The 19,104-nt window shown below is 40.4% G+C and overlaps 1 protein-coding gene across 5 annotated transcripts in view; it reads left to right on the top strand.

The window, feature by feature from the left end:
• The first annotated feature begins 1,116 nt into the window (after nt 1–1,116).
• Nucleotides 1,117–19,104, top strand: part of PTGER4 (prostaglandin E receptor 4) — a 64,248-nt gene continuing 46,260 nt past the window's right edge. For 3 of the 5 annotated variants that reach the window (XM_069096222.1, XM_069096223.1, XM_069096224.1), the window contains exons 1-4: nt 1,117–1,750; nt 2,307–3,220; nt 12,281–12,574; nt 15,284–15,357. In XM_069096222.1, the coding sequence (XP_068952323.1) occupies nt 2,345–3,220; nt 12,281–12,574; nt 15,284–15,357 (1,244 nt within the window). In that variant the 5' untranslated portion in view covers nt 1,117–1,750; nt 2,307–2,344. Of the gene's footprint in view, nt 1,751–2,306; nt 3,221–12,280; nt 14,669–15,283; nt 15,358–19,104 lie in introns of those variants that run through there. The other 2 variants (XM_069096220.1, XM_069096219.1) reach the window with 2 other exon arrangements.

Consider the following 19,104-nt stretch of genomic DNA (forward strand, 5'->3'; position numbering starts at 1 on the left):
ATAAAAGAGTGGTTTTTCTGTGCCTTCCTCGAGAAGCCAAATGAACTAAAAAGAAACTGCAACTCGAAGGGTAGAGTAAGTAGAGGGGAGCTGAGAGTTTTGAAAATTTAGCCTCATAAGCAAGCAGAGGTGGGCTCTATCTAAATCAAGTTATCCCTTCCCATACCCGCAACTAACCAATCTTTCTAAGAAATAGGTGGTACGAAGATCACTACTCTTAGGGTTAATTCAGCCAACATATTGTCATTCGGTGTCAGTTCTGGGTGGGGAAATCCCAGGCTCTGAACAAGAGAAGCCAGCCTCGCAGTTAGACACTACTGCACTTCGGGGAAAACAAGCCAGTGGACAGTTTCGAATCCTCGAGGTCAGGTTGGTTCTGGTTGCCGGTCTACTGAGTCCTTCTTCCTCTTGCTGCGTTCAGGGCCGCCGCTCCTTCTGGGCACCTTCAGCTCCTTTTATGGCATAAGGATAACAATGCACCCTCCCATCACCAGCCTGGTACCCATCGCCTCCCGGGCACACCTTCCTGTGCTTTCCTAATTTGCACTCCCTGAGGCTACGGGAGGACAAACATAAAGGTTGCCTTCCTTTCCCATTCCCTAGAAAGAAGATTTGAGAGATAGCCTACTGAATATATAGGAAGGTCCAGAGATGCTTCTCCATCCACTCCCCCACCCCACCCCCGCCCCCTCCTCGCGCCCCGCTACGGGAAAAGGAAGGGAGGAAACAGTCGAAGAACGCGCTCAGAGTGGAAGAGAGAAAGGAGCTTTCCCGGCTTCTCTCCGGAGGGGTATCCTCGGGCCACGACGGCGGCCACAAGTGAATGGTAACTCTGCTGCTGACTGTGCGAGCTACCTTCCTTCCAACTGGAGGCCAAGGTACAGGAAGCTGCCACCCTGTGGGTACGAGGACTCCCTGCTGATAACAGGCGAGAGGAGGCAGGCGGGAGACCAAATCAGGCTCCTGCCCAGCGCAAAACCCCACCCACAGAAGCCCTAGCTACCCGCCCCCAACTTCTTTTTACCCAACAGCAGGGGAGCCTCGCATCTGGCAGCCGAGGTGGGGGAACTGGCCCCTCCTCCTCCCGCCCCCCCCTCCCCACTCTTAGCTAAATGGGAGATGCGTAGTCGGTCTCCGCCCCCGTAAGGGAAACTTGGAGGAGGAGAAAACTTTATGCAGTCTGAGCGAGCTGGACTTGCAGTACATGCCCTGACTGAGCAGAGGAAGATGAGCTGCTTTAGGTCCGAGCCCCAGCAAAAGAGGATCGCAAGCGATCCCCAGGACGCAGGAAGTTCTTGCAGCCCCAGCCGCCGGCCTCGATAGCCATCCTTGGCCGGACCGCTGGGAGACCCGGGACCACCTGTGTCCACCTGTGGAACAGGATCTTTGCGTTCCAGCGCCTACCTGCGTGCGCCCCAGAGCTCAGGGACCTTTACTGTCTCACGGAGTTAAGGCGGCGCAGCCCCTAATTTGGGGTTTAGAAATCCAAACCCCAGACAAAGATAATTCACCTACATCCTACACATCTGCTCTCCTCCAGTCTTTCTTGATTCTCTTAAAACAAAGGTAGGCTGAGCTGACCTTTAGTCTCGAAAGCAGGCGGGCAGAGGAGACTCGAACCCTACCTAGGAAAGAAAAGGTTGGCAAAGCTCCACGCTGAGTGGAGCGAAAGACTGTGGAGGCAGGTAAAGGGGTTCCAAAAGGAACTAAGGGTGCGGAGGAACCTCTCGTTACACCGCCGCCACCGCAGGTGAGAGCTGGGGGTTGGGGGGATGGAGGAGGGAAGAAGGGAGGAGAGCAGCCTTGACCAGAGGTGAGGTGCTGCTGCCCTAGGCTGGGAGCCGGAAAGGAGGACAAGGGCACAGAGCAAGTTTGGCGGGTTCGACTTTATTTTTCCAAAGAGCGCCCTCAGTTAACTTGGTTTTGTTTGTTGCCGTTGTTGTTTTATAATGAGCGTCGTAGTTCTAGGCCATAAGACAGCTTTTGTCCTGGGTCCAAATTTTCCTACTGGCATGGAGAGGTGAAAGGGAGGAAGGGGGTGGGAGAAGATGTGAGGGAGAAAAAAGAAGAGGATGCTTTTTAAAACGAACCAAAAGGCTCTTATCTTTCCTGCTGTAATATTGGTTAAGCCTGTAGATTTCTATCTAGAGGAAACTTGATTATCATCCTCATGAATTATAATATGCTTACGCTTGTTATATATATGATGTGTGAAAGCTGAGCCCCAGAGAAAATAAAATTCAGTGCTCCCTAAATGCTCGCTTCTTCTCCCTGCCTCCCACACTCTCTATCTCTCTTGGTTACAGAGTCTCACTCTAGGGCTCCGTCCCCTCTAGCCATCGCCATGTCCTCCGATGCCAATGCCTCCGCCGCCCCGGCGTCCTTTGACCAGCCCAGTCCTCTCCCTCCAGTGACCATCCCAGCGGTGATGTTCATCTTCGGCGTAGTGGGCAACCTGGTCGCTGTCGTGGTGTTGTGCAAGTCTCGAAAAGAACAAAAGGAAACGACCTTCTACACGTTGGTGTGCGGGCTGGCGATCACCGACCTGCTAGGCACGTCGCTGGTCAGCCCGGTCACCATCGCCACCTACGTGAAGGGAGAGTGGCCCGGGGGCGATGGGCTGTGCGAGTACAGCACCTTCATCCTCCTCTTCTTTGGCCTCTCTGGCCTCAGCATCATCTGTGCCATGAGCATCGAGCGCTACCTGGCCATCAACCACGCCTACTTTTATAGCCACTACGTGGACAAGAAGCTGGCCGGACTCACGCTCTTCGCCGTGTATATGTCCAATGTGCTCTTCTGCGCGCTGCCCAGCATGGGACTCGGGAGCTCCACGCTCCAATACCCCAAAACCTGGTGCTTTGTGGACTGGCGCACCAACGTGACCACTCACGCCGCCTTCTCCTACATGTATGCCGGCTTCAGCTCCTTCCTGATCCTCGTGACGGTGCTCTGTAACATCCTGGTCTGCGTGGCGCTCATCCGCATGCACCGCCAGTTTGTGCGCCGCACGTCGCTGGGCACCGACAGCCACCACCACGCCGCCGCCGCCGCGGTCTCCGCGGCCTCCTCCGGCCTCGCCTCCTGCTCGGCTGTCCCGCGTCTCAGCGAGTTCCGCAGGCGGAGGAGCTTCCGCCGCATTGCCGGCGCAGAGATCCAGATGGTCATCCTCCTCATAGCGACTTCTTTGGTGGTGCTCATCTGCTCCATCCCTCTGGTGGTGAGTGAGACAGACTTCTGCCGACTTGGAGGCCTCAGGGAATTGTCTAGAAGGGCCCAGCTAGACGAACCCGCTCACTGCAGATCGGGAAGCCGCTTCCCAGGCGGAAACTGACTAACCTGAAGTGTGCTTGTAGTGAAGCGCACTAGAACCCAGGCCCCCCGACTCTCAGGCTAGGACTCTTTCCCTATCACCAGGCTGCTTGCTGCTTGCTCTTCCCTTCACTTGCCCCTTTCCTTTAGCGGGCATCTCATTTCCTTTGTTGTTGTCATCTCAGCCTCTCCCAAGGTCTTAGATATGTTCCGGTTCTCCTTGAATCAGTTGCACCCGCATTTCACTCTTCTTCATGGTGAGCTTTGCCCACAAGGATTTGAGGGGGCTTTTCTTTCTTTCTTTCAGAGTATTATTTTTCCTTCCTCATATAGGCCACATACCTTTTGCTGTCTTCTTGCCATCTGAGAAATACCCTACTCTCTACTGTTGCCAGATGTGGGGAGAATAAAGTAGAATGCTCTCTTCCTTAGACACCTCTCTTATCCCTTTCTTTTCCCACACTGTTAGGATAGAACCTGAGTTTCGTAGTCTACAAAGATGGGATTTTTAAAGGATTTTTGAATTAAAATCATAAAGAACAGTAGTTTTGAGCTTGAAAGGGACCTGATTCCTAGATCAGCTATAGTTCAACAGAGAAAGAAACAGAGACGCAGACACCTATATTAAACACAGAGAGTCAACACTCAAACCTGGGTCTCAACTGCCAACTGGTGCTGTTCCAACTGCACCTCATTTTTCTTACAGAGAAAATGCCCTTAAAATTTCAGGAAGCACATCTTTCAGCACTAATGCAAAGCTGATCATTCACATACATTTGTAATAATTCACATATATCTTCCTTCACAGAACAAGTATGATTCTGACATCTGTATATGAATATCATTGGATTTTGGCATGCTTTATTTTTAAGAGAACGGGTTTGGTTTGGTTTTGCCCTATGTTTTATTTTTTATTTTATTTAATTTTATTTTTGCCATACTCACCTAAATAGGTGTAGATTAAATAGAAACCTGTGGTTTCACATATAGAGAACTCTCCCAGGTGAAGGAGCTCCCTCTACAGATTCTCTGGGTCTTGCAGTCTGAGAGCATCGTCTTGGAGAGACTTGGGAGGTTTTGTCACCTGTGTCAGAAGCAGGATTTGAACCTAGAACTTGACTTGGAGGCCATCTCTCTAATTTCTGTACCACATAGCCTCTTGCAGATGTAGATTGTCAGGAAAGCTAATGCTAAATCTTAAAACTGATGATACTTTTTAAAAATTAATTCTGTTTTAGTTTCATTAGTGTTGTGCTCAGTGGAAATTCACTATCAGTTTAATCACTGGACAAGTCAGTTCTTTCTTGCACTGGTTGGGATATATGATAATTAATATAACAAAGCTATTATTATTTGCCACTTAGGGATCTTGATTGTTAAAACAGTGTTTCTGATAAAGGTGAATGGAAATGGAAATGACTTAAGAGTGGATGGGAGCCAGCTTATAGTAGCATCTTACCACAGTGTATAAACAGAAGTACAAAATATGGCCAAAAGGGTTTAGAACTCATATAATCTTCAGTTAAGACGCTTTTTCTATATAAATATATTTTACTGTCCTTATCAGTAGCATGAAATGAAGTGAGATTTTGAGGGTAGCAAGCTCCCTGCTGCTAGAGCTGGAATTCTTTGGTCTTTTCTCTTGGCTTTATAGTATGGTAAATGACAATGTAAATGGTTATTATTTACAGAACACTTACTCTGTAGAAGAACTATAAAACTAAACAACATGTAATTCAAAAATGTTTTGTGGTTGTTCTAAAAGGACACATGTACAAAGAGTAGTCGTTTCCTTTGGGGAAATGCCTTCTTCTAAGATCTGGAAAGATCTAAAAGACTTAATCATTTTAATGGACAAATTCCTGTTTGCTATGAATTTGAGAGTCAAGCTCATTTTTTATACAGTTCTTATGCTTATTTGAAATAGCAAGGAAAAAAACTCAAAGATAGCAATCTACTCGTGTACTTTGAGCACTCTCCATCCTGTTTAAGATTTTTAAAGAGAAAATAAGGAATTTCAGTCTGTCAATGAAAGATGTTCAAATAGGATAAGCACCTTTGTAAGAAATCCATGGCTTAACCTTTTCTTAACTTTAAAAAGGCAATAAGGAAACTAATAAGTTTCATTTACATTCATGATTTTTAAAATGAGAGACATAAGTGATAATGAAAAAAGTTCATCAAAATTAGCCATTTTGAGCACTCTAAAATTATTACAGTATAAGACTGCACTACTTAACAAGCTTACGAAGAAGAGCCAAAGAATAATCCAAAAGTGCATAAGCATTAAGCTTAAACTTCAGTTTCAAGAAACTGGTAAACTGGACCTGTGGGATCAGTGGTGTCTGTCTGAGGAACAAATCCTTCAGATCGTTTAAGTCAAGCAGATAATGGGGATAGGCAACAAAAAGCTTACTTGGATTTCCAAAAAACTGTGACAAGATTAACTAGAATAACAATAAATAAATGAAATAAAAGCCACATTTTACCTAGTTTTGAAAAGTTGTTGACTACTAGAAAAAGAGTAATAATGAAAGTTTACCAGCTGTAATCTCTTTTGCTAAACTATCAGTGAAGAACAGCTCCTGTTCAGGAGAATGGCTAGAAGTTATCCCAGGGTTTAGTTAAGTCTTTGAAGGAATTTTTACCTGAATAACAAACTGAAACTTCTTTGTTGAATTAAGCTGTAAGCAAAAAAAACAAACAAACAAACAAACCTCTACCTTTTCTGATACTCTAAGAAGACAATAGAAAAAATTTAGCAGTTTGCACACTCTTAAAGGGATTCAAGTAAAATAATATGATGGACTGAATCTATAGAATCCTCTGAAAAAAAGTTATAAAGACAAAACAGAAAGTGGAGATGATACACATGATCATTTCATCCATTCCTCCATTTATAGCCAGTTTCAAAACCCAGGAAGGTATGAAGAAATTATATCTACATATGGGATAAACAACCAGAATTCACACTCTAGAAGGCTTCAGAGAAGACTGACACCAAAGGCTGCTTAAATGCAATAAATAGCTAGATCAATTTCTGGCTGCTCATGCTTGCAGCTCTCCAAGCAAAGATAATTATTATGCTTCAGAATATGAGCCAATTTGCTGTAGGATCTGGAAAATATTTTTTTCATCTCTGCACAATTAGCTAAATGTGAGGTGGTCTTTTTTTTCCCATTACTCCAAATTTAAGAAAAACCCATCTCACTATTTAAAGGACATTGGCAAATTAGACAGAAATAGCAGCTCTGGCTTAATATGTCCATAATCTAGAAAATGACTGGCCATGTCTTCTTGTTTTGTAAAGTTTTCGCTAGCATGTGATTAGGAGAGGTTTATAAAGGCAGATGAAAACCAGGTAAAAGAATACTTCTTTGTTGATAGTAGGCTTACTGTAAAGAGAGCAATAAAAATGCCCTGGGGGCATTTCAGACTAAGTTAGACAGTGCAGGTTTGGGTAAACGAATAACACAAGAACAAGCTTTGATGCCGTTAGAGCAGAACCTGAAATGTTTTGTTATTTTTCAAGTTTATTATCTCCTTAACTTTAAACACAGCACATTTTAAGACTGACAGTAAGCCTCCTGGTGTATTTATACATTTCTATGTTCCATGACTAAGATGAATACACATAAATTGCCATATTGGAACACCATGGCTACAATCCTCCCCTTTCTCCAATTTTCTTTTCCACAGCTGAGTTTTACCCATCACTAGATAACCTGAAGCATTAGACAGACAGGCTTTGCTTTAAAGAGGATAAGCAGATTCATTCATCTATTAGAAACCAAACTTAGCATCATTAACCTTCTCCTTCACTTCTTCACTTTTCTTCCTTATTGGAAAAGTCCAGCGGTCATAGTAATTCCTTTACCGCAGTAGTATGCTCGCTAATGACTTGATAACTTTCCAGTAGTTTTCAACTCTTAGAGGCAGATTTTTTTTTTCAGATGATACCATACACTTGTATTGCATATTAGTTTTCCAAAAGGCTTTCCCATCCACTATCCTTTTATCTTTAGCAGGAGTATTATTTCCATTATTTGTCATTTCATCATCAAAGGCTTATATATCTATACCTATTCCCCACATATTCAGGTCTTGGATATGTTCCAACCCCCTCTGAATCACTCATACCCTCATTTTACACCTCTTCTTTTTTTTTTGTTTTGCTTTTTTTTAAGGGCAATTGGGGTTAAGTGACATGCCCAAGGTCACACGGCTAATTTTTGTGTTAAGTGTGTGAGGCCGGATTTGAACTCAGGTTCTCCTGACTCCAGGGCCGGTGCTCTGTTCACTGCGGCCGCCCCATTTTACACCTCTTCTTACAAAACTCACTGCAGGGATTATTAACTTCATCTTACGGACCAAGAAATGTGAGCTTAGAAAGGCTACGCAGTGTGCTAGCAGTTTGCAACAAAGTCAGACTAGAATATTGAACGCAGTCCTAATCCTGTGGTTTTTTTTGTACCATCACATGTATCTAACTGTGACATTTCTGTCAATTCTTTGGTGAACAAATGCTTCCTAAGACATACTGACCACAATGTGATGACCTGCATTCTTTCAGTGTTGAGGTAAGGAGGGTTTTATTTAGAAATATTTTTTACAAAAAAGAATCTTTTTCAGAGACTTCAGTAACAGTTGTGCCAATTTTAGCCTTTTCGCAAGGTAGCTGGCTAGCTGAGCACACACAAATTATTTTATGCTCTTCAAGTAAAACAAGTGCCATGAAACCTCAGTAACAGGCCACTTTCAGTCATTTGAAATCATAATTTCTTTGCTAGGTTATTAAATCATTTTAATTAGAATGTCAGCATCCTTTCTGAGTGCAACATTCCTTGCTTCCTGTTGAAATGATGCCAATTATGGACTGTTAATGTCACTCAAATGTTTTTTCAGTTGTATCTGACTCTCTATGACCCCATTTGAGGTTTTCTTGGCAGAGATTCTGGAATGGTTTGTCATTTCCTTTTCCAGCTCATTTTACATATGAGGAAACTGAGGCGAACAGGGTTAGATGACTTGCCCAGGGTCACACAGCTAGTAAGTCTGAGTCTGAGGTCAGATTACTCAGGAAGAAGATGAGTCTTCCTGACTGAAGGCCCAGCACTCCATCCTCTGTGCCACCTAGCTGCCCAGTAATTATGGACTAAGTCTATATTTTTGCCCTGTGACTTTCAAATTGTGTTTCACTGAACCTCAGGTTTTTATAAGAGCACCTCTGGAAGCATAGTCATAGTAGGAGTGCTTTGTGACCATCCACTCCTCACCCCAACACTACCCCAGAGATAAAAGTTCAGGGACAGGGAAGACAGTACCAAAGCTTCTACAGATTCCAGAAGCTGGAAAGCTACGACATAGCCATTGCCAAGAATAAACCATATATATAAATCTGCAGTTACTTTAAGCCAGATTAATTTCTTAAAGTTGGATGGTAATCACTTGTTTGCCTTCTATTTTTTAACCTAAATCATTTCAAGATTTTTCTTTCCTGACTCAGACTTTGTTTTATCAGTAGTGCACCTTCCCCACAATGAAAACTGCCTGAACATGTTTATTCTGTGTAACATTTAGGGCCCGTTGAACAGGAATTTCAGAAAAAAAATGCTCTCAATTTTCCCACAGAAATTGGATTGCTCCTCCAGATGTATTCATTCTGATGTAGGCTTTCTACCAGGAAAAGAAGACCAAGTAGCCATGATAATGTATTTATCTAAAACACTATAAGATGCTATATCTTGAAGTAAAATCTCCATGGAAAGTAAGTTAGTGTGGAATTTCAACATCAGCTTTGAAAGAGTTCCATTAGCTACTACTTAAAAAAGATTTAACAATGGTACATCCGCCTCAACTTTGACTGGTTTAACCATTCTTACCACAAAAGATTAAAATAGAAATGTGTTCTTCTTAATATGACTGTCATCCATCCATGGTCTTCTAGCACCATGCAGGCAAGAATTCACTTTAGACATTAGCACTATAGTTTGACTACTGGGTAAACAAAAACACAGAGATGTTACTCTCCTTACCTGTAGTCATCCAAGTCAGTGGTGAAAGGAGGCTTGTGTTCTGTGAGTTAGTACTAACCACTGACTTGCTAAACATTCAGTAACATTCCCAGTTCTCTAAGATAATGCAATGGATTTCAAAGAGCTATGTTTTTTGACACACCTTTTTATCTCTACCATAAATTTTCCAAGAGTTTGCCTTCTTTCACTAGTCTTATGAGGTGGAAAGATAAGAGGCAGGCAGCACCTGGCCATTTCAAAGGCAACACTCTTTGCTAGATACAGAGTTTACATTACACCAAGACAAATATTTTTGACCTGATAATCCTTAGTAGGTGACTTAGAAATTGAAAAATAAGTTAGCTTTCTGTAAGGAGATAATTGGAGTAGCCCTGCCACCTAGTGGTCATAATTCTCCAATCCTGTTAAAATCCTTCCCTACAAATTTATCACACACAGTATGTGCCACACAATGATAAAGCTTTTTTTTAATTAAATACACATTTACTTTTTTTTACAAAATAACTCAGACACAGTATTTACATTACTTGAACACCTAGGTGGTGCAATGGATAGACTTCAGGGTCTAGAGTCAGGAAGACTCACTTTCCTTCAAATCCAGCCTCAGGTACTAGCTTTATGACCCTGGGCAAGTCACTTAACCTTATTTGCCTCAATTTCTGCATCTGTAAAATGAGCTGGAGAGGAAAATGGCAAATCACTCCAGTATCTCTGCCAAAAAAAAAACCCAACTTGGGTCACAAAAAGTTGGAAATGACTGAAAAATGACTGAACAACAACAATTTACATTACTTCTAGGTAATAAGTATATAAGTAAATAAAGAAAATGTCTAGAAGTATATAAATTGGAAGTGATCTTTTTGTTTTTTGTCAAGAGCTCCAGTGTAGGAAAGCCATGGTAATATCTGTCCTTAAATATGCAAACAGACAGATAGATGCCTGTTTTTCATCAGTGGAGGGAAATGGGAGGAGAGCAGAGTTGGGGAATTCCCTCTATTGATGAAGACTGGAAGCTCATTTGTATTTCTAGTCCTAGTGATTGCTTAGAGATAATGAAGAGGGTAAGTAAAATATTTTAGAGGTAAGACCTGAATCCAGGTCCTCTTCTCTCCAAGACTGGCCTATCTTTTGCTTCTTTGTCTCTTTAATATCTATAGCAGACCTAGAAAAACAATGACCAGGCTACAGACATAGTCCCGAGTGTTTTCTAAATTGTTACCTAGAGAATAGATTAAGGTTATTATGCCAAAGTGGCGGAAATTATATGTAAAATACATGTTCATCTCTCTTCCAAAGATTAATTCTGCATTAATCACTATGTCCATTTCGATTTTAGTAATAATGATAACAACCAACACTTATAAAGCACTTAAATAGTTAACACTTTCCTCACCATAGCCCTGTGAGAGAGGGCATTAAAGTTTCATTATCCTCATTTTATGCATAAGGAAATAGTCTCTGAGAGGTTCCATGATTTGCCCTTGGTGACAAAACCAGTGTGCTGTAGTTTGGGGCTAATTTCTACCTGAATTACTATTTAAAAACAAAAAAATTTTCACTGACATAATTGGGCAGTCAGTGATTTTTTTAGATTTAATTTTGTCAAAAATTTTTTATCATAATAACTTTGTACAAACATTTTAAAAATGTATTTGTCCACTTCCCTGTCCTCCCAAGCAGAGGATATCAAACATCATTTAATGTTTGCCTCATGATTCAGGGTGAATATGAAATATGAATATGAAAAGTCATATTATTGTGCAATCCTGGACATAAAATAAACAATAACAGATTCATTGACTACTGAAGATAATAGTGTATTTGCCCTTATGTTAAATAGCAAAATGTACTGCTGTGGATTTTTGAGTCTTACAGGTTATCTTTGTAGCTTTTTTCTTTTCTCCATCATCCACTGTTAATTCCTTCTGTTTTCAGTGTACTTTCCTCTAATAGCTCTTCATCTAGCTTATGTTTTGATACTTATAACCTGTTTTAACCTGGGGAAAGAGTAAAACAAATTTGTTAAAATCATTCCTTTCATATGAATAAATAGGCTCCGAGTATTTGACACACTGTGGCTTTTGAATAAGCTGCATTTAAAAGATGTGAAATCAAGAGTTCTTTGTTTTTGCCTTTTCTTCTTTTTCTTTTTTTCTCTTTTCTTTTGCCAAAAGGGTCCAAAGTAAAAACTACATACCTAATAAAAAATTATCACTATTTAAGGGTGTCTTTAAAATATTTGTAATCAGATTGTGTGTTCCCAATAAGTCCAGTCACCTTTAGAAAAAAGAAATACAGAATTCCTCTTCTCATATTGGGTCCCAGATCACCCAGATAGCTTCTATGTGAGAAGATTTTTTTTTAAATCCATATTAGCTGTCCTCATCATTCAGTAAGCAGCTGCCTAGCTGATTAGTTCCAGTAAAGCTGCATTTGGAAGGATTAAATAGTTTCCTTGACATTCCAGGACTGAAAATTACAACAGCCTTTTCTAAACTATATAAAAATGGGCAACTCTAGGCTTGCCTGTGAAGACTTGTGTGAAATAAGTTTCATTTAAATCATACAACAGTGAGAAGGGAGATCAGTGGTAGGAAAGAACTCACATCTCAGTATCCGTAGGTAATAATGTGGCGTGTGAATAGAGCTCCTCCACATATAGTAATATGATAGAAGTGAAAGATAAAAGGTATCTCAAACAATTTAGCAAACAATGATCTAGAAAAGACAGGATTTTAAAATCTTAGCTAACACTGGCATAATTTGGTGTCCATTCTAATTTCTCATTTTGCAAACTGAGTTCCTGAAATTTTGGCTGGAACCTTTTGCTTCTCTCTTGCTAAAATGTTCCATGACTTAGCAAAGCTTTTTTTTTCCTCAAAGTGCTTTTTCCTGGACCGAATTTAAGCTTTGGGTGTTTCTCCCTGTTTTAGGTACGTTTCTTTGTTAACCAGTTGTACCAACCCAAAACTGAGGTCGATATCAGCAAGAACCCCGACCTGCAGGCTATCCGAATTGCTTCAGTGAACCCCATTCTGGACCCTTGGATCTATATCCTTCTCCGAAAGACTGTGCTCAGTAAAGCAATAGAGAAAATCAAATGTCTCTTTTGCCGCATCGGAGGAGGTCGCAGGGAGCAACCAGGAGGCAACTTCAACTGCACAAGCCCCAGGACGTCTGCCATGTCTAGCCAATCGAGGTCATTCATTTCCCGGGACCTGAAAGAGGTCAGCAGCACCTCCCAGACTCTCCTTTATATGCCAGAGCTCAGCGAAGCTGGCGTTGGGAGCCGTAATTTGTTGCCAGGAGCTGGGCCCAGGCTGCCCCCATCAGAAACCACCTCACTGAGGACTATGCGAAGCTCAGAGACTTCAGACTCCTCCCAGGGGCAGGACTCAGAGAGTGTGGTATTAGTGGATGAAGTTGGTGGGCACTGTAGGGCAACAGGCCCTGCAGATAAGAGCGGCTCTCTGCAAGTCACTTTCCCTGATGAAACATTAAACTTCTCAGAAAAGTGTATATAGAGGGTATAGGACAAATAACCATGCTGTTTCCAGGACCTCATAAACAAGGTCCAGTATACTCAACACATAAGGGGGGATTTGGTCAGGCTCTGAAGGCTATTTTTGTCTTTCCACCCCCTCCAGAGCAGTGTCTCCTGATTGTAGATCAGGTATGACCCCTGGACTCCAGACATACTCAGTGCCATAACTGTGACATGTGTCTATGACATTGGACTGTTCCCAGGACTTGATGTCTGGAAGAGTCTACTCTTTGCCTCTTAAGATGGTTTGTCGTTCCTTTGGCATCGGGAACTTCTTATCTGGCACCAAGCGATGGATCAGATACTAAGAGGCCTCCGTTCAGATAAACTACAAAGACTGTTTTGTAGACAATTTCAGTGTCTCACTAAAGCATGAAAATGTGAATTTTTATTGCTGTATATATCATGATTGAAAGTATTTAATGTATTTTCTTCTCCATGAGAAGGTTTTATTATTAATACAAAGTATGATGGAATAATGGCATACTCTTTCCTCCCAATATTACCTGCTGATGTTATAGATGCTACAGGTATATGATTTATTTTTCATGAGGCATGTTCAGGCCAAGCTATGATTTGTTGATTGTGGATGATGGAACCAGTAGATCTGAAATTTTAATGAGAGCTTTTAGCAGAAGGGTAAAGAAAATAAAGTAGTGATTGAGCTATAATTTTCAAATTTTAAGTGCTAAAACTTCTTTCCAAAATATATACTATACATATTAAAAGAGAAAGAAATGTTCATCCTTCAAAGGAAATCATTCTTTTAGGAAAGCCAGATATGCTGGTGAATATTTTTCTTTTAAATCTCCACTAGCACATTGATTTTAGTAGTGTGCTATATGAATCTGTATGTCTTAAAATCAGTAAATCCCAAAGTGAATTGTGTAATGTTAAAAAAAAAATCAAAATTTCAGGTCTTTTTTTTTTCCATCAAAATAAAATGTACATATTTTTGCCTAGTCGAAGGGGGGCACATCTACAGCATCCATTAAGTTTTGAGCGGAAAATGAGTCATCATTTAAGAAAGTTCCTATTTGCCAGATGTGGAAGGATTGGACCATTTGGTCTGCCACAGATCAGTTATGAAAGTGTACCTGTATAAGGAGTGTAGAATGATGTTCTTTTGGGGTCTCCTTATAACAGCTTATTGTATCACACATTAATCCTGTACAGAAATTTGAAGGAGCCTTTTTCAAAGAAATATTAAGCATGTTCTGTTGCCTAAAGTGTTTTGTGAATTGCTTTATTGTAATTAAATTCTGAGCCTGTTATTGGTATTGTTTGAGAAGTTGTTGTACCTAAGTGAAATTATTTTGACAATCACAATAAAAAAGAACATTCAGTCAGATATAAACTCTCCACAATGCTGAAGGGCTTGTATAACTTATATCAATGGAAAGCAACATGAATATGCCCATGTTTGACACAAGTTGGTGTGCATAAATGGCTTTCCATACATAAGGCAAATTCTGTGAACATGTTCCTTTATCATTATTCCTTTTGTAAACATAGTCATTTCTAAGCAAGAGCAGGAACCCAAAATCTCTCAGACATACCTTATAAGTGAGGTACTAAAAACATCTTTCAGTACTTTAATTGAATAAACTGCTATCTGTTAGTGATAAGAAACTAAAAGGTTAGGAAAATGTGACCCTAAACCTCATAAATCATGTAAGGTGAAATAATTAACAAATACTAGAATCAAAAATAGTATCATGAGAGCTTAAACTCCTAAAACTTTCCATTTTGTCGATCTAATAAAAACCTGAAAAGATATGTTTTCAAGCATTATCTTAAGTTAACAAGGAATATGAACATTAATTACTTTAAAAAATATTCTAATTCATCTGTACTCGAGTGAGACAATGCCCATTCACAAGCAGGTTCTGCTAATGTGCACATCAACCATGAAGAACATCAAATTACCATTTCTTCATCCTTTTCTCTCCAAAAATGTTGCATCTAAAAATCTAAAACAAGCAGTAGTTTCATACCACTTAGAAAAAGATTTCTAAGGCAGAAAATTCCATGACGTTTTTAGTAATAACTCATTAATAGAGTATTTCAAAGTTTACAGAATGCTTTCCTCACCTCACAACAACTCTGCAAAGCAGGTAGTGAAGCATTACTCTCATTTTGTAGACAAAGATGCCAATGGCCACACAACTTGGAAGTGTTGAGAACTAGGGTTTGAATTCAAATTTCCTAACCCCAAATTCTGTACTTTTTCCATTACATCACATTAGGCTCTATTTTAACTGTTCACTTTAATAATATTTACTCATATATTACACTACTAAACTAGGCATATTAATGTTTGGGAACTGATAAACCTGTATATATAGGAGTAGGTATTTTCCCTTGATATCTGAAACTGGTTTTCTTTCAGGAAACAGAAAACAGCAGCTATCACCTCCAGAAAAGTTCTGACTGGCTGTTCTTAGAGTGGCTCATGTATAAATGGTAAGTAAAATAACAACCTAAAATCCAAAGCCCTGGTTCATGTAGAAAGTACTAGATAGAATAGTGTGTGAACTTTAAGCCATACTCTATCCTTGAGAAAGCTGTTTCAAACTAACAAATTAAGTTGAATTCCATCTTTATCTTTAATGCTCAGATCAACATTGGCATTGTTTGATGAATACAAAAACAGTCTTATAAGAATTGTATGGAGAGTGTTAAAGCTTAGAATGATCTAAAGTTGGCAAGGCAAGTTAACTAGAAGGAGAATGGGGAATTAGCTCAACTGGAAAACAGAGATCAAAGAAGAAAGAGGACCACCGCTGGAATGGATGGGAAGACGGTATCTGGCAAGAAGAGAGAAGGCAGAAGTGCTCAACTTTTATTTTGTTTCAGTTTTGTCTGCCAAGAAAATGATGTCAGAACTGGAAAGGTCAGAACAAAAATGGCTAATAAAGAAGGATATATAAAATATGAAGATCAAAGAAAGCAGCCAGGTGCACTTGATTAAAGTCACAGGGCCCATATGAACTGCATCCTTAGGTCCTACAAGAATTGTCTCCACAATCAGATACTGAAAAGTAAGATCATCGAAAAGAGAGATGGAAAAGTACTCAAGAAGGGCAATTGTCCTGATTTTCAAAAAAGGGAGAGAAAGAAAACTGCAAACTGTAGGCCCGCTTGTCTTTGATTCCAGGAAAAATTCGACAATGTATTATTAAGGTGTGGCACTGTCTTGTGGTGTACTTTAGAGCAGGTGTGGATGCTTCCTGCTAGCCATGATGCTACTTTTAATTGGCTGCTAAGTCAGAAGTCAGGGCAGCTAGGTCACACAGGGAATAGAGTGCTGGGCCTGGAATCAGGAGGATCTGAGTTCAAATCCATCCCAGATATTTGTTAGCTTGGCAAGTCACTTAACTCTGTTTGCCTCAATTTCCTCATCTGCAAAATGAGCTGGAGAAGAAAATGGCAAACCATTCCAATACCTTTGCCAAAAAACAACAAATGGGATCACAGAGAATCACACACAACTCAACAAGCCAGAACTCAAATGAATATACTAAGGAAGCAATTTCTGACCCATAGGTATCTCCTTGACAGCTTTAAAATATCCAAAGACTCTCTAAGCTCCAGAGGATTTGGTAAGGATTGGGGATGGGTGAGATCCTCCTTTGACCCTGTGTGCCCCAGCTATAGGAGCACATGACGTCCTAGCCTGTGTCTGAGATGGAGCCATCTCCCATGTGTATTCTTTTATTTTATACAGGAGCTTGTGAGATTTCAAAAGAAAACTGGCAACTCCTCCCCTCCCACCCCTCCCACCCCCATCACCACACACATCTCCTTTCCTGAACAACCAAGCAATTAAGTTTTGGCTACTGAAGCAATCTCAGTAACAATGGCAGTAGCATCACAGGTGGATAGGATGAGACGGGGAAAAATTACAGAAAAGAGACCACTTGACTTTGATCTGGCTGTACTCAGTAAAGCTACCGTGTTTCCCCGATAATAAGACCTATCCCGAAAATAAGCCCTCCCCTTACTGTGTAAGATACTTCTAAAATAAGCCCTCCCCCGAAAATAAGCCCTATTGAGATTGCTTCAGTAGCCAAAACTTACCCCCTTCCGACCCCCCTAAATACAGGTCCCCCTTTTTTCGCCCCTCCCCCCCCCCCCCGTGAAACGTACGCTGCACTCCGAGCTGCATCCAATCAGAGCTGCAGCAGTGAGCGCATCATCCTGTTCTTCCCCAGTGATTTGCTTATTGAATAAAGGTACATTTTTTTGTTCACATTTACCAGTTTATTAAAATTGCTGTCAATGTTCATTAAAATAAGCCCTCCCCTGAAAATAAGCCCTCCGGTGTTTTTCTGTCCAAAAAAATTAATAAGACAGTGTCTTATTATTGGGGAAACATGGTAAAATGTAAAATAGCTAATGATCAGTCCTGTCAGCTTATGTCCCAAAAAGGTTTGAATACTAACCTCTCAAGTGATCCTAAATCATTCCATAATTTTTTTTATTGCTTAGCCTTCCCTTCTCTGTATCTTGGGAATAAAACTGCCTGTTCTATAATTGATTCATAGTTGTACTCTGAGTACCCTTTTATCCCTTCCCATTGGGGAGGACCTTTTGCACTAAAGCCCAAAGTAGAATTGTTCCTCAGGAATTTGAAGTGAGGGTAGAATTGAAGTATTGGGGAGCCTAGGTCCTGTATGGGGAAATCAAGACCACTCAAGAACAATGAAGCCAAGGCAAACTCCAGAGCAGTTAAAAGACAAGGATTAGCAAAGGTCACCTGGTGACTTAGGGCCTTGTGGCCTTAGGTTAGCAGTCCCAGGCTAGCAACTCTGCTAGAAAAAAAGAATCAGAGATCACAAAGGGTCAGTCTAGCCTCCTCAAGAACAGGTTCTGCCATTCCTAATGTGACCATAAGTGGTCAAAAAAAGGATATGAACAGTTTTCACAAGAATCACAAATTACAAATAACCACATGAAAATATATTACACTAGCAAGAGAAATTCACCTTAAAACAACTCTGAGGTTTTGTCTCACACCATGAAAACTGGTAAAGATAAATAATATGTGGATAATTGATGTTCATGAGGCTATAGAAAGGCAGGCACACTGATGTCCTGTTGATGGAGCTATGAAGTACTTCAACCATTCAGGATTTCAATTTGGAATTATGCAAGAAAAAAATATCATATTGTCCATACCCTTTGATATGGTAATGCCACCCCTGGGCATAAACTTCAAGAAAAAAAAATCCAATACATATCAAACTCATTAAGGCAGTATTCTTTGTGATAGCAAAGAATTGAAAACAAAGTGAGTATCCATTGTCTGTAAAATGACTGAAAAAAAAATTATGCTAAAGGAATGTGATGGAATATTATTGCACAGTAAGGGATGGATAATATAAGGAATTCAGAGAAATGTGGAAAGAATTGTATAACTGATACAGAACTAAAAGAACTATATTTACATACCAATGTAAATGAAAAAATTGATCAAAGGAAGTTAATTCTTTTTTTTTGGAGGGGGGAAGGCAGGGCAACTGGGGTTAAGATACTTGCCCAAGGTCACACAGCTAGTGTGTCAAGTGTCTGAGGCCACATTTGAACTCAGGTCCTTTTGACTCCAGGGCTGATGCTCTATTCACTGAGTCATCTAGCTGCCCCAAAGGAAGTTAATTCTGAAGAATGGAAAAAAAAATGAAGGTCTTGAATAAGAAGTGATAAAACATACCTCCTCCCTTACTGAAAAGAGATGGAAGACCACCAGCATAGCTAGTAGTAATAGTAATTTGAGGGAAATGGACTAGATGGCCTCAGATTCCTTTCAATTCTAAATATATGATCTTATTACAGTATTTGTATGCATCATTATATAGTCTCTGAATTAGATATTTTTGCTTGTTTTTCATAATTTATCACAAGGAAAGACTCAATATAGAAGATGGAGTGGGAAATGATTAATGTAAAGACAAAAGACAAAAAAAAAGAAAAAAACAGGCACCAGGAATTTCTTTTTTGACAGTGACTAGACTGATAGAGAAATGTAGATATAGTTTACTTTGATTTTAGCAAAGCATTTGATGAAATATTTCATAATATTCCCATAGAAAATATGTGAACTAAATGATAGTAGTCAAATGGACCTGTAATGGTCAGGCTCAGAGCACAGTCAGTAATGGTTTATGTTGGCTTAGAAGGTCTCCAGTGGAGTGTCCCAGAGGTCTCTGC

The sequence above is a fragment of the Petaurus breviceps genome, unplaced genomic scaffold (assembly GCF_028583685.1).
Source record: "Petaurus breviceps papuanus isolate PSGF00001 unplaced genomic scaffold, PetGlider_PUasm1.0 229, whole genome shotgun sequence".
NCBI lineage: Eukaryota > Metazoa > Chordata > Mammalia > Diprotodontia > Petauridae > Petaurus > Petaurus breviceps.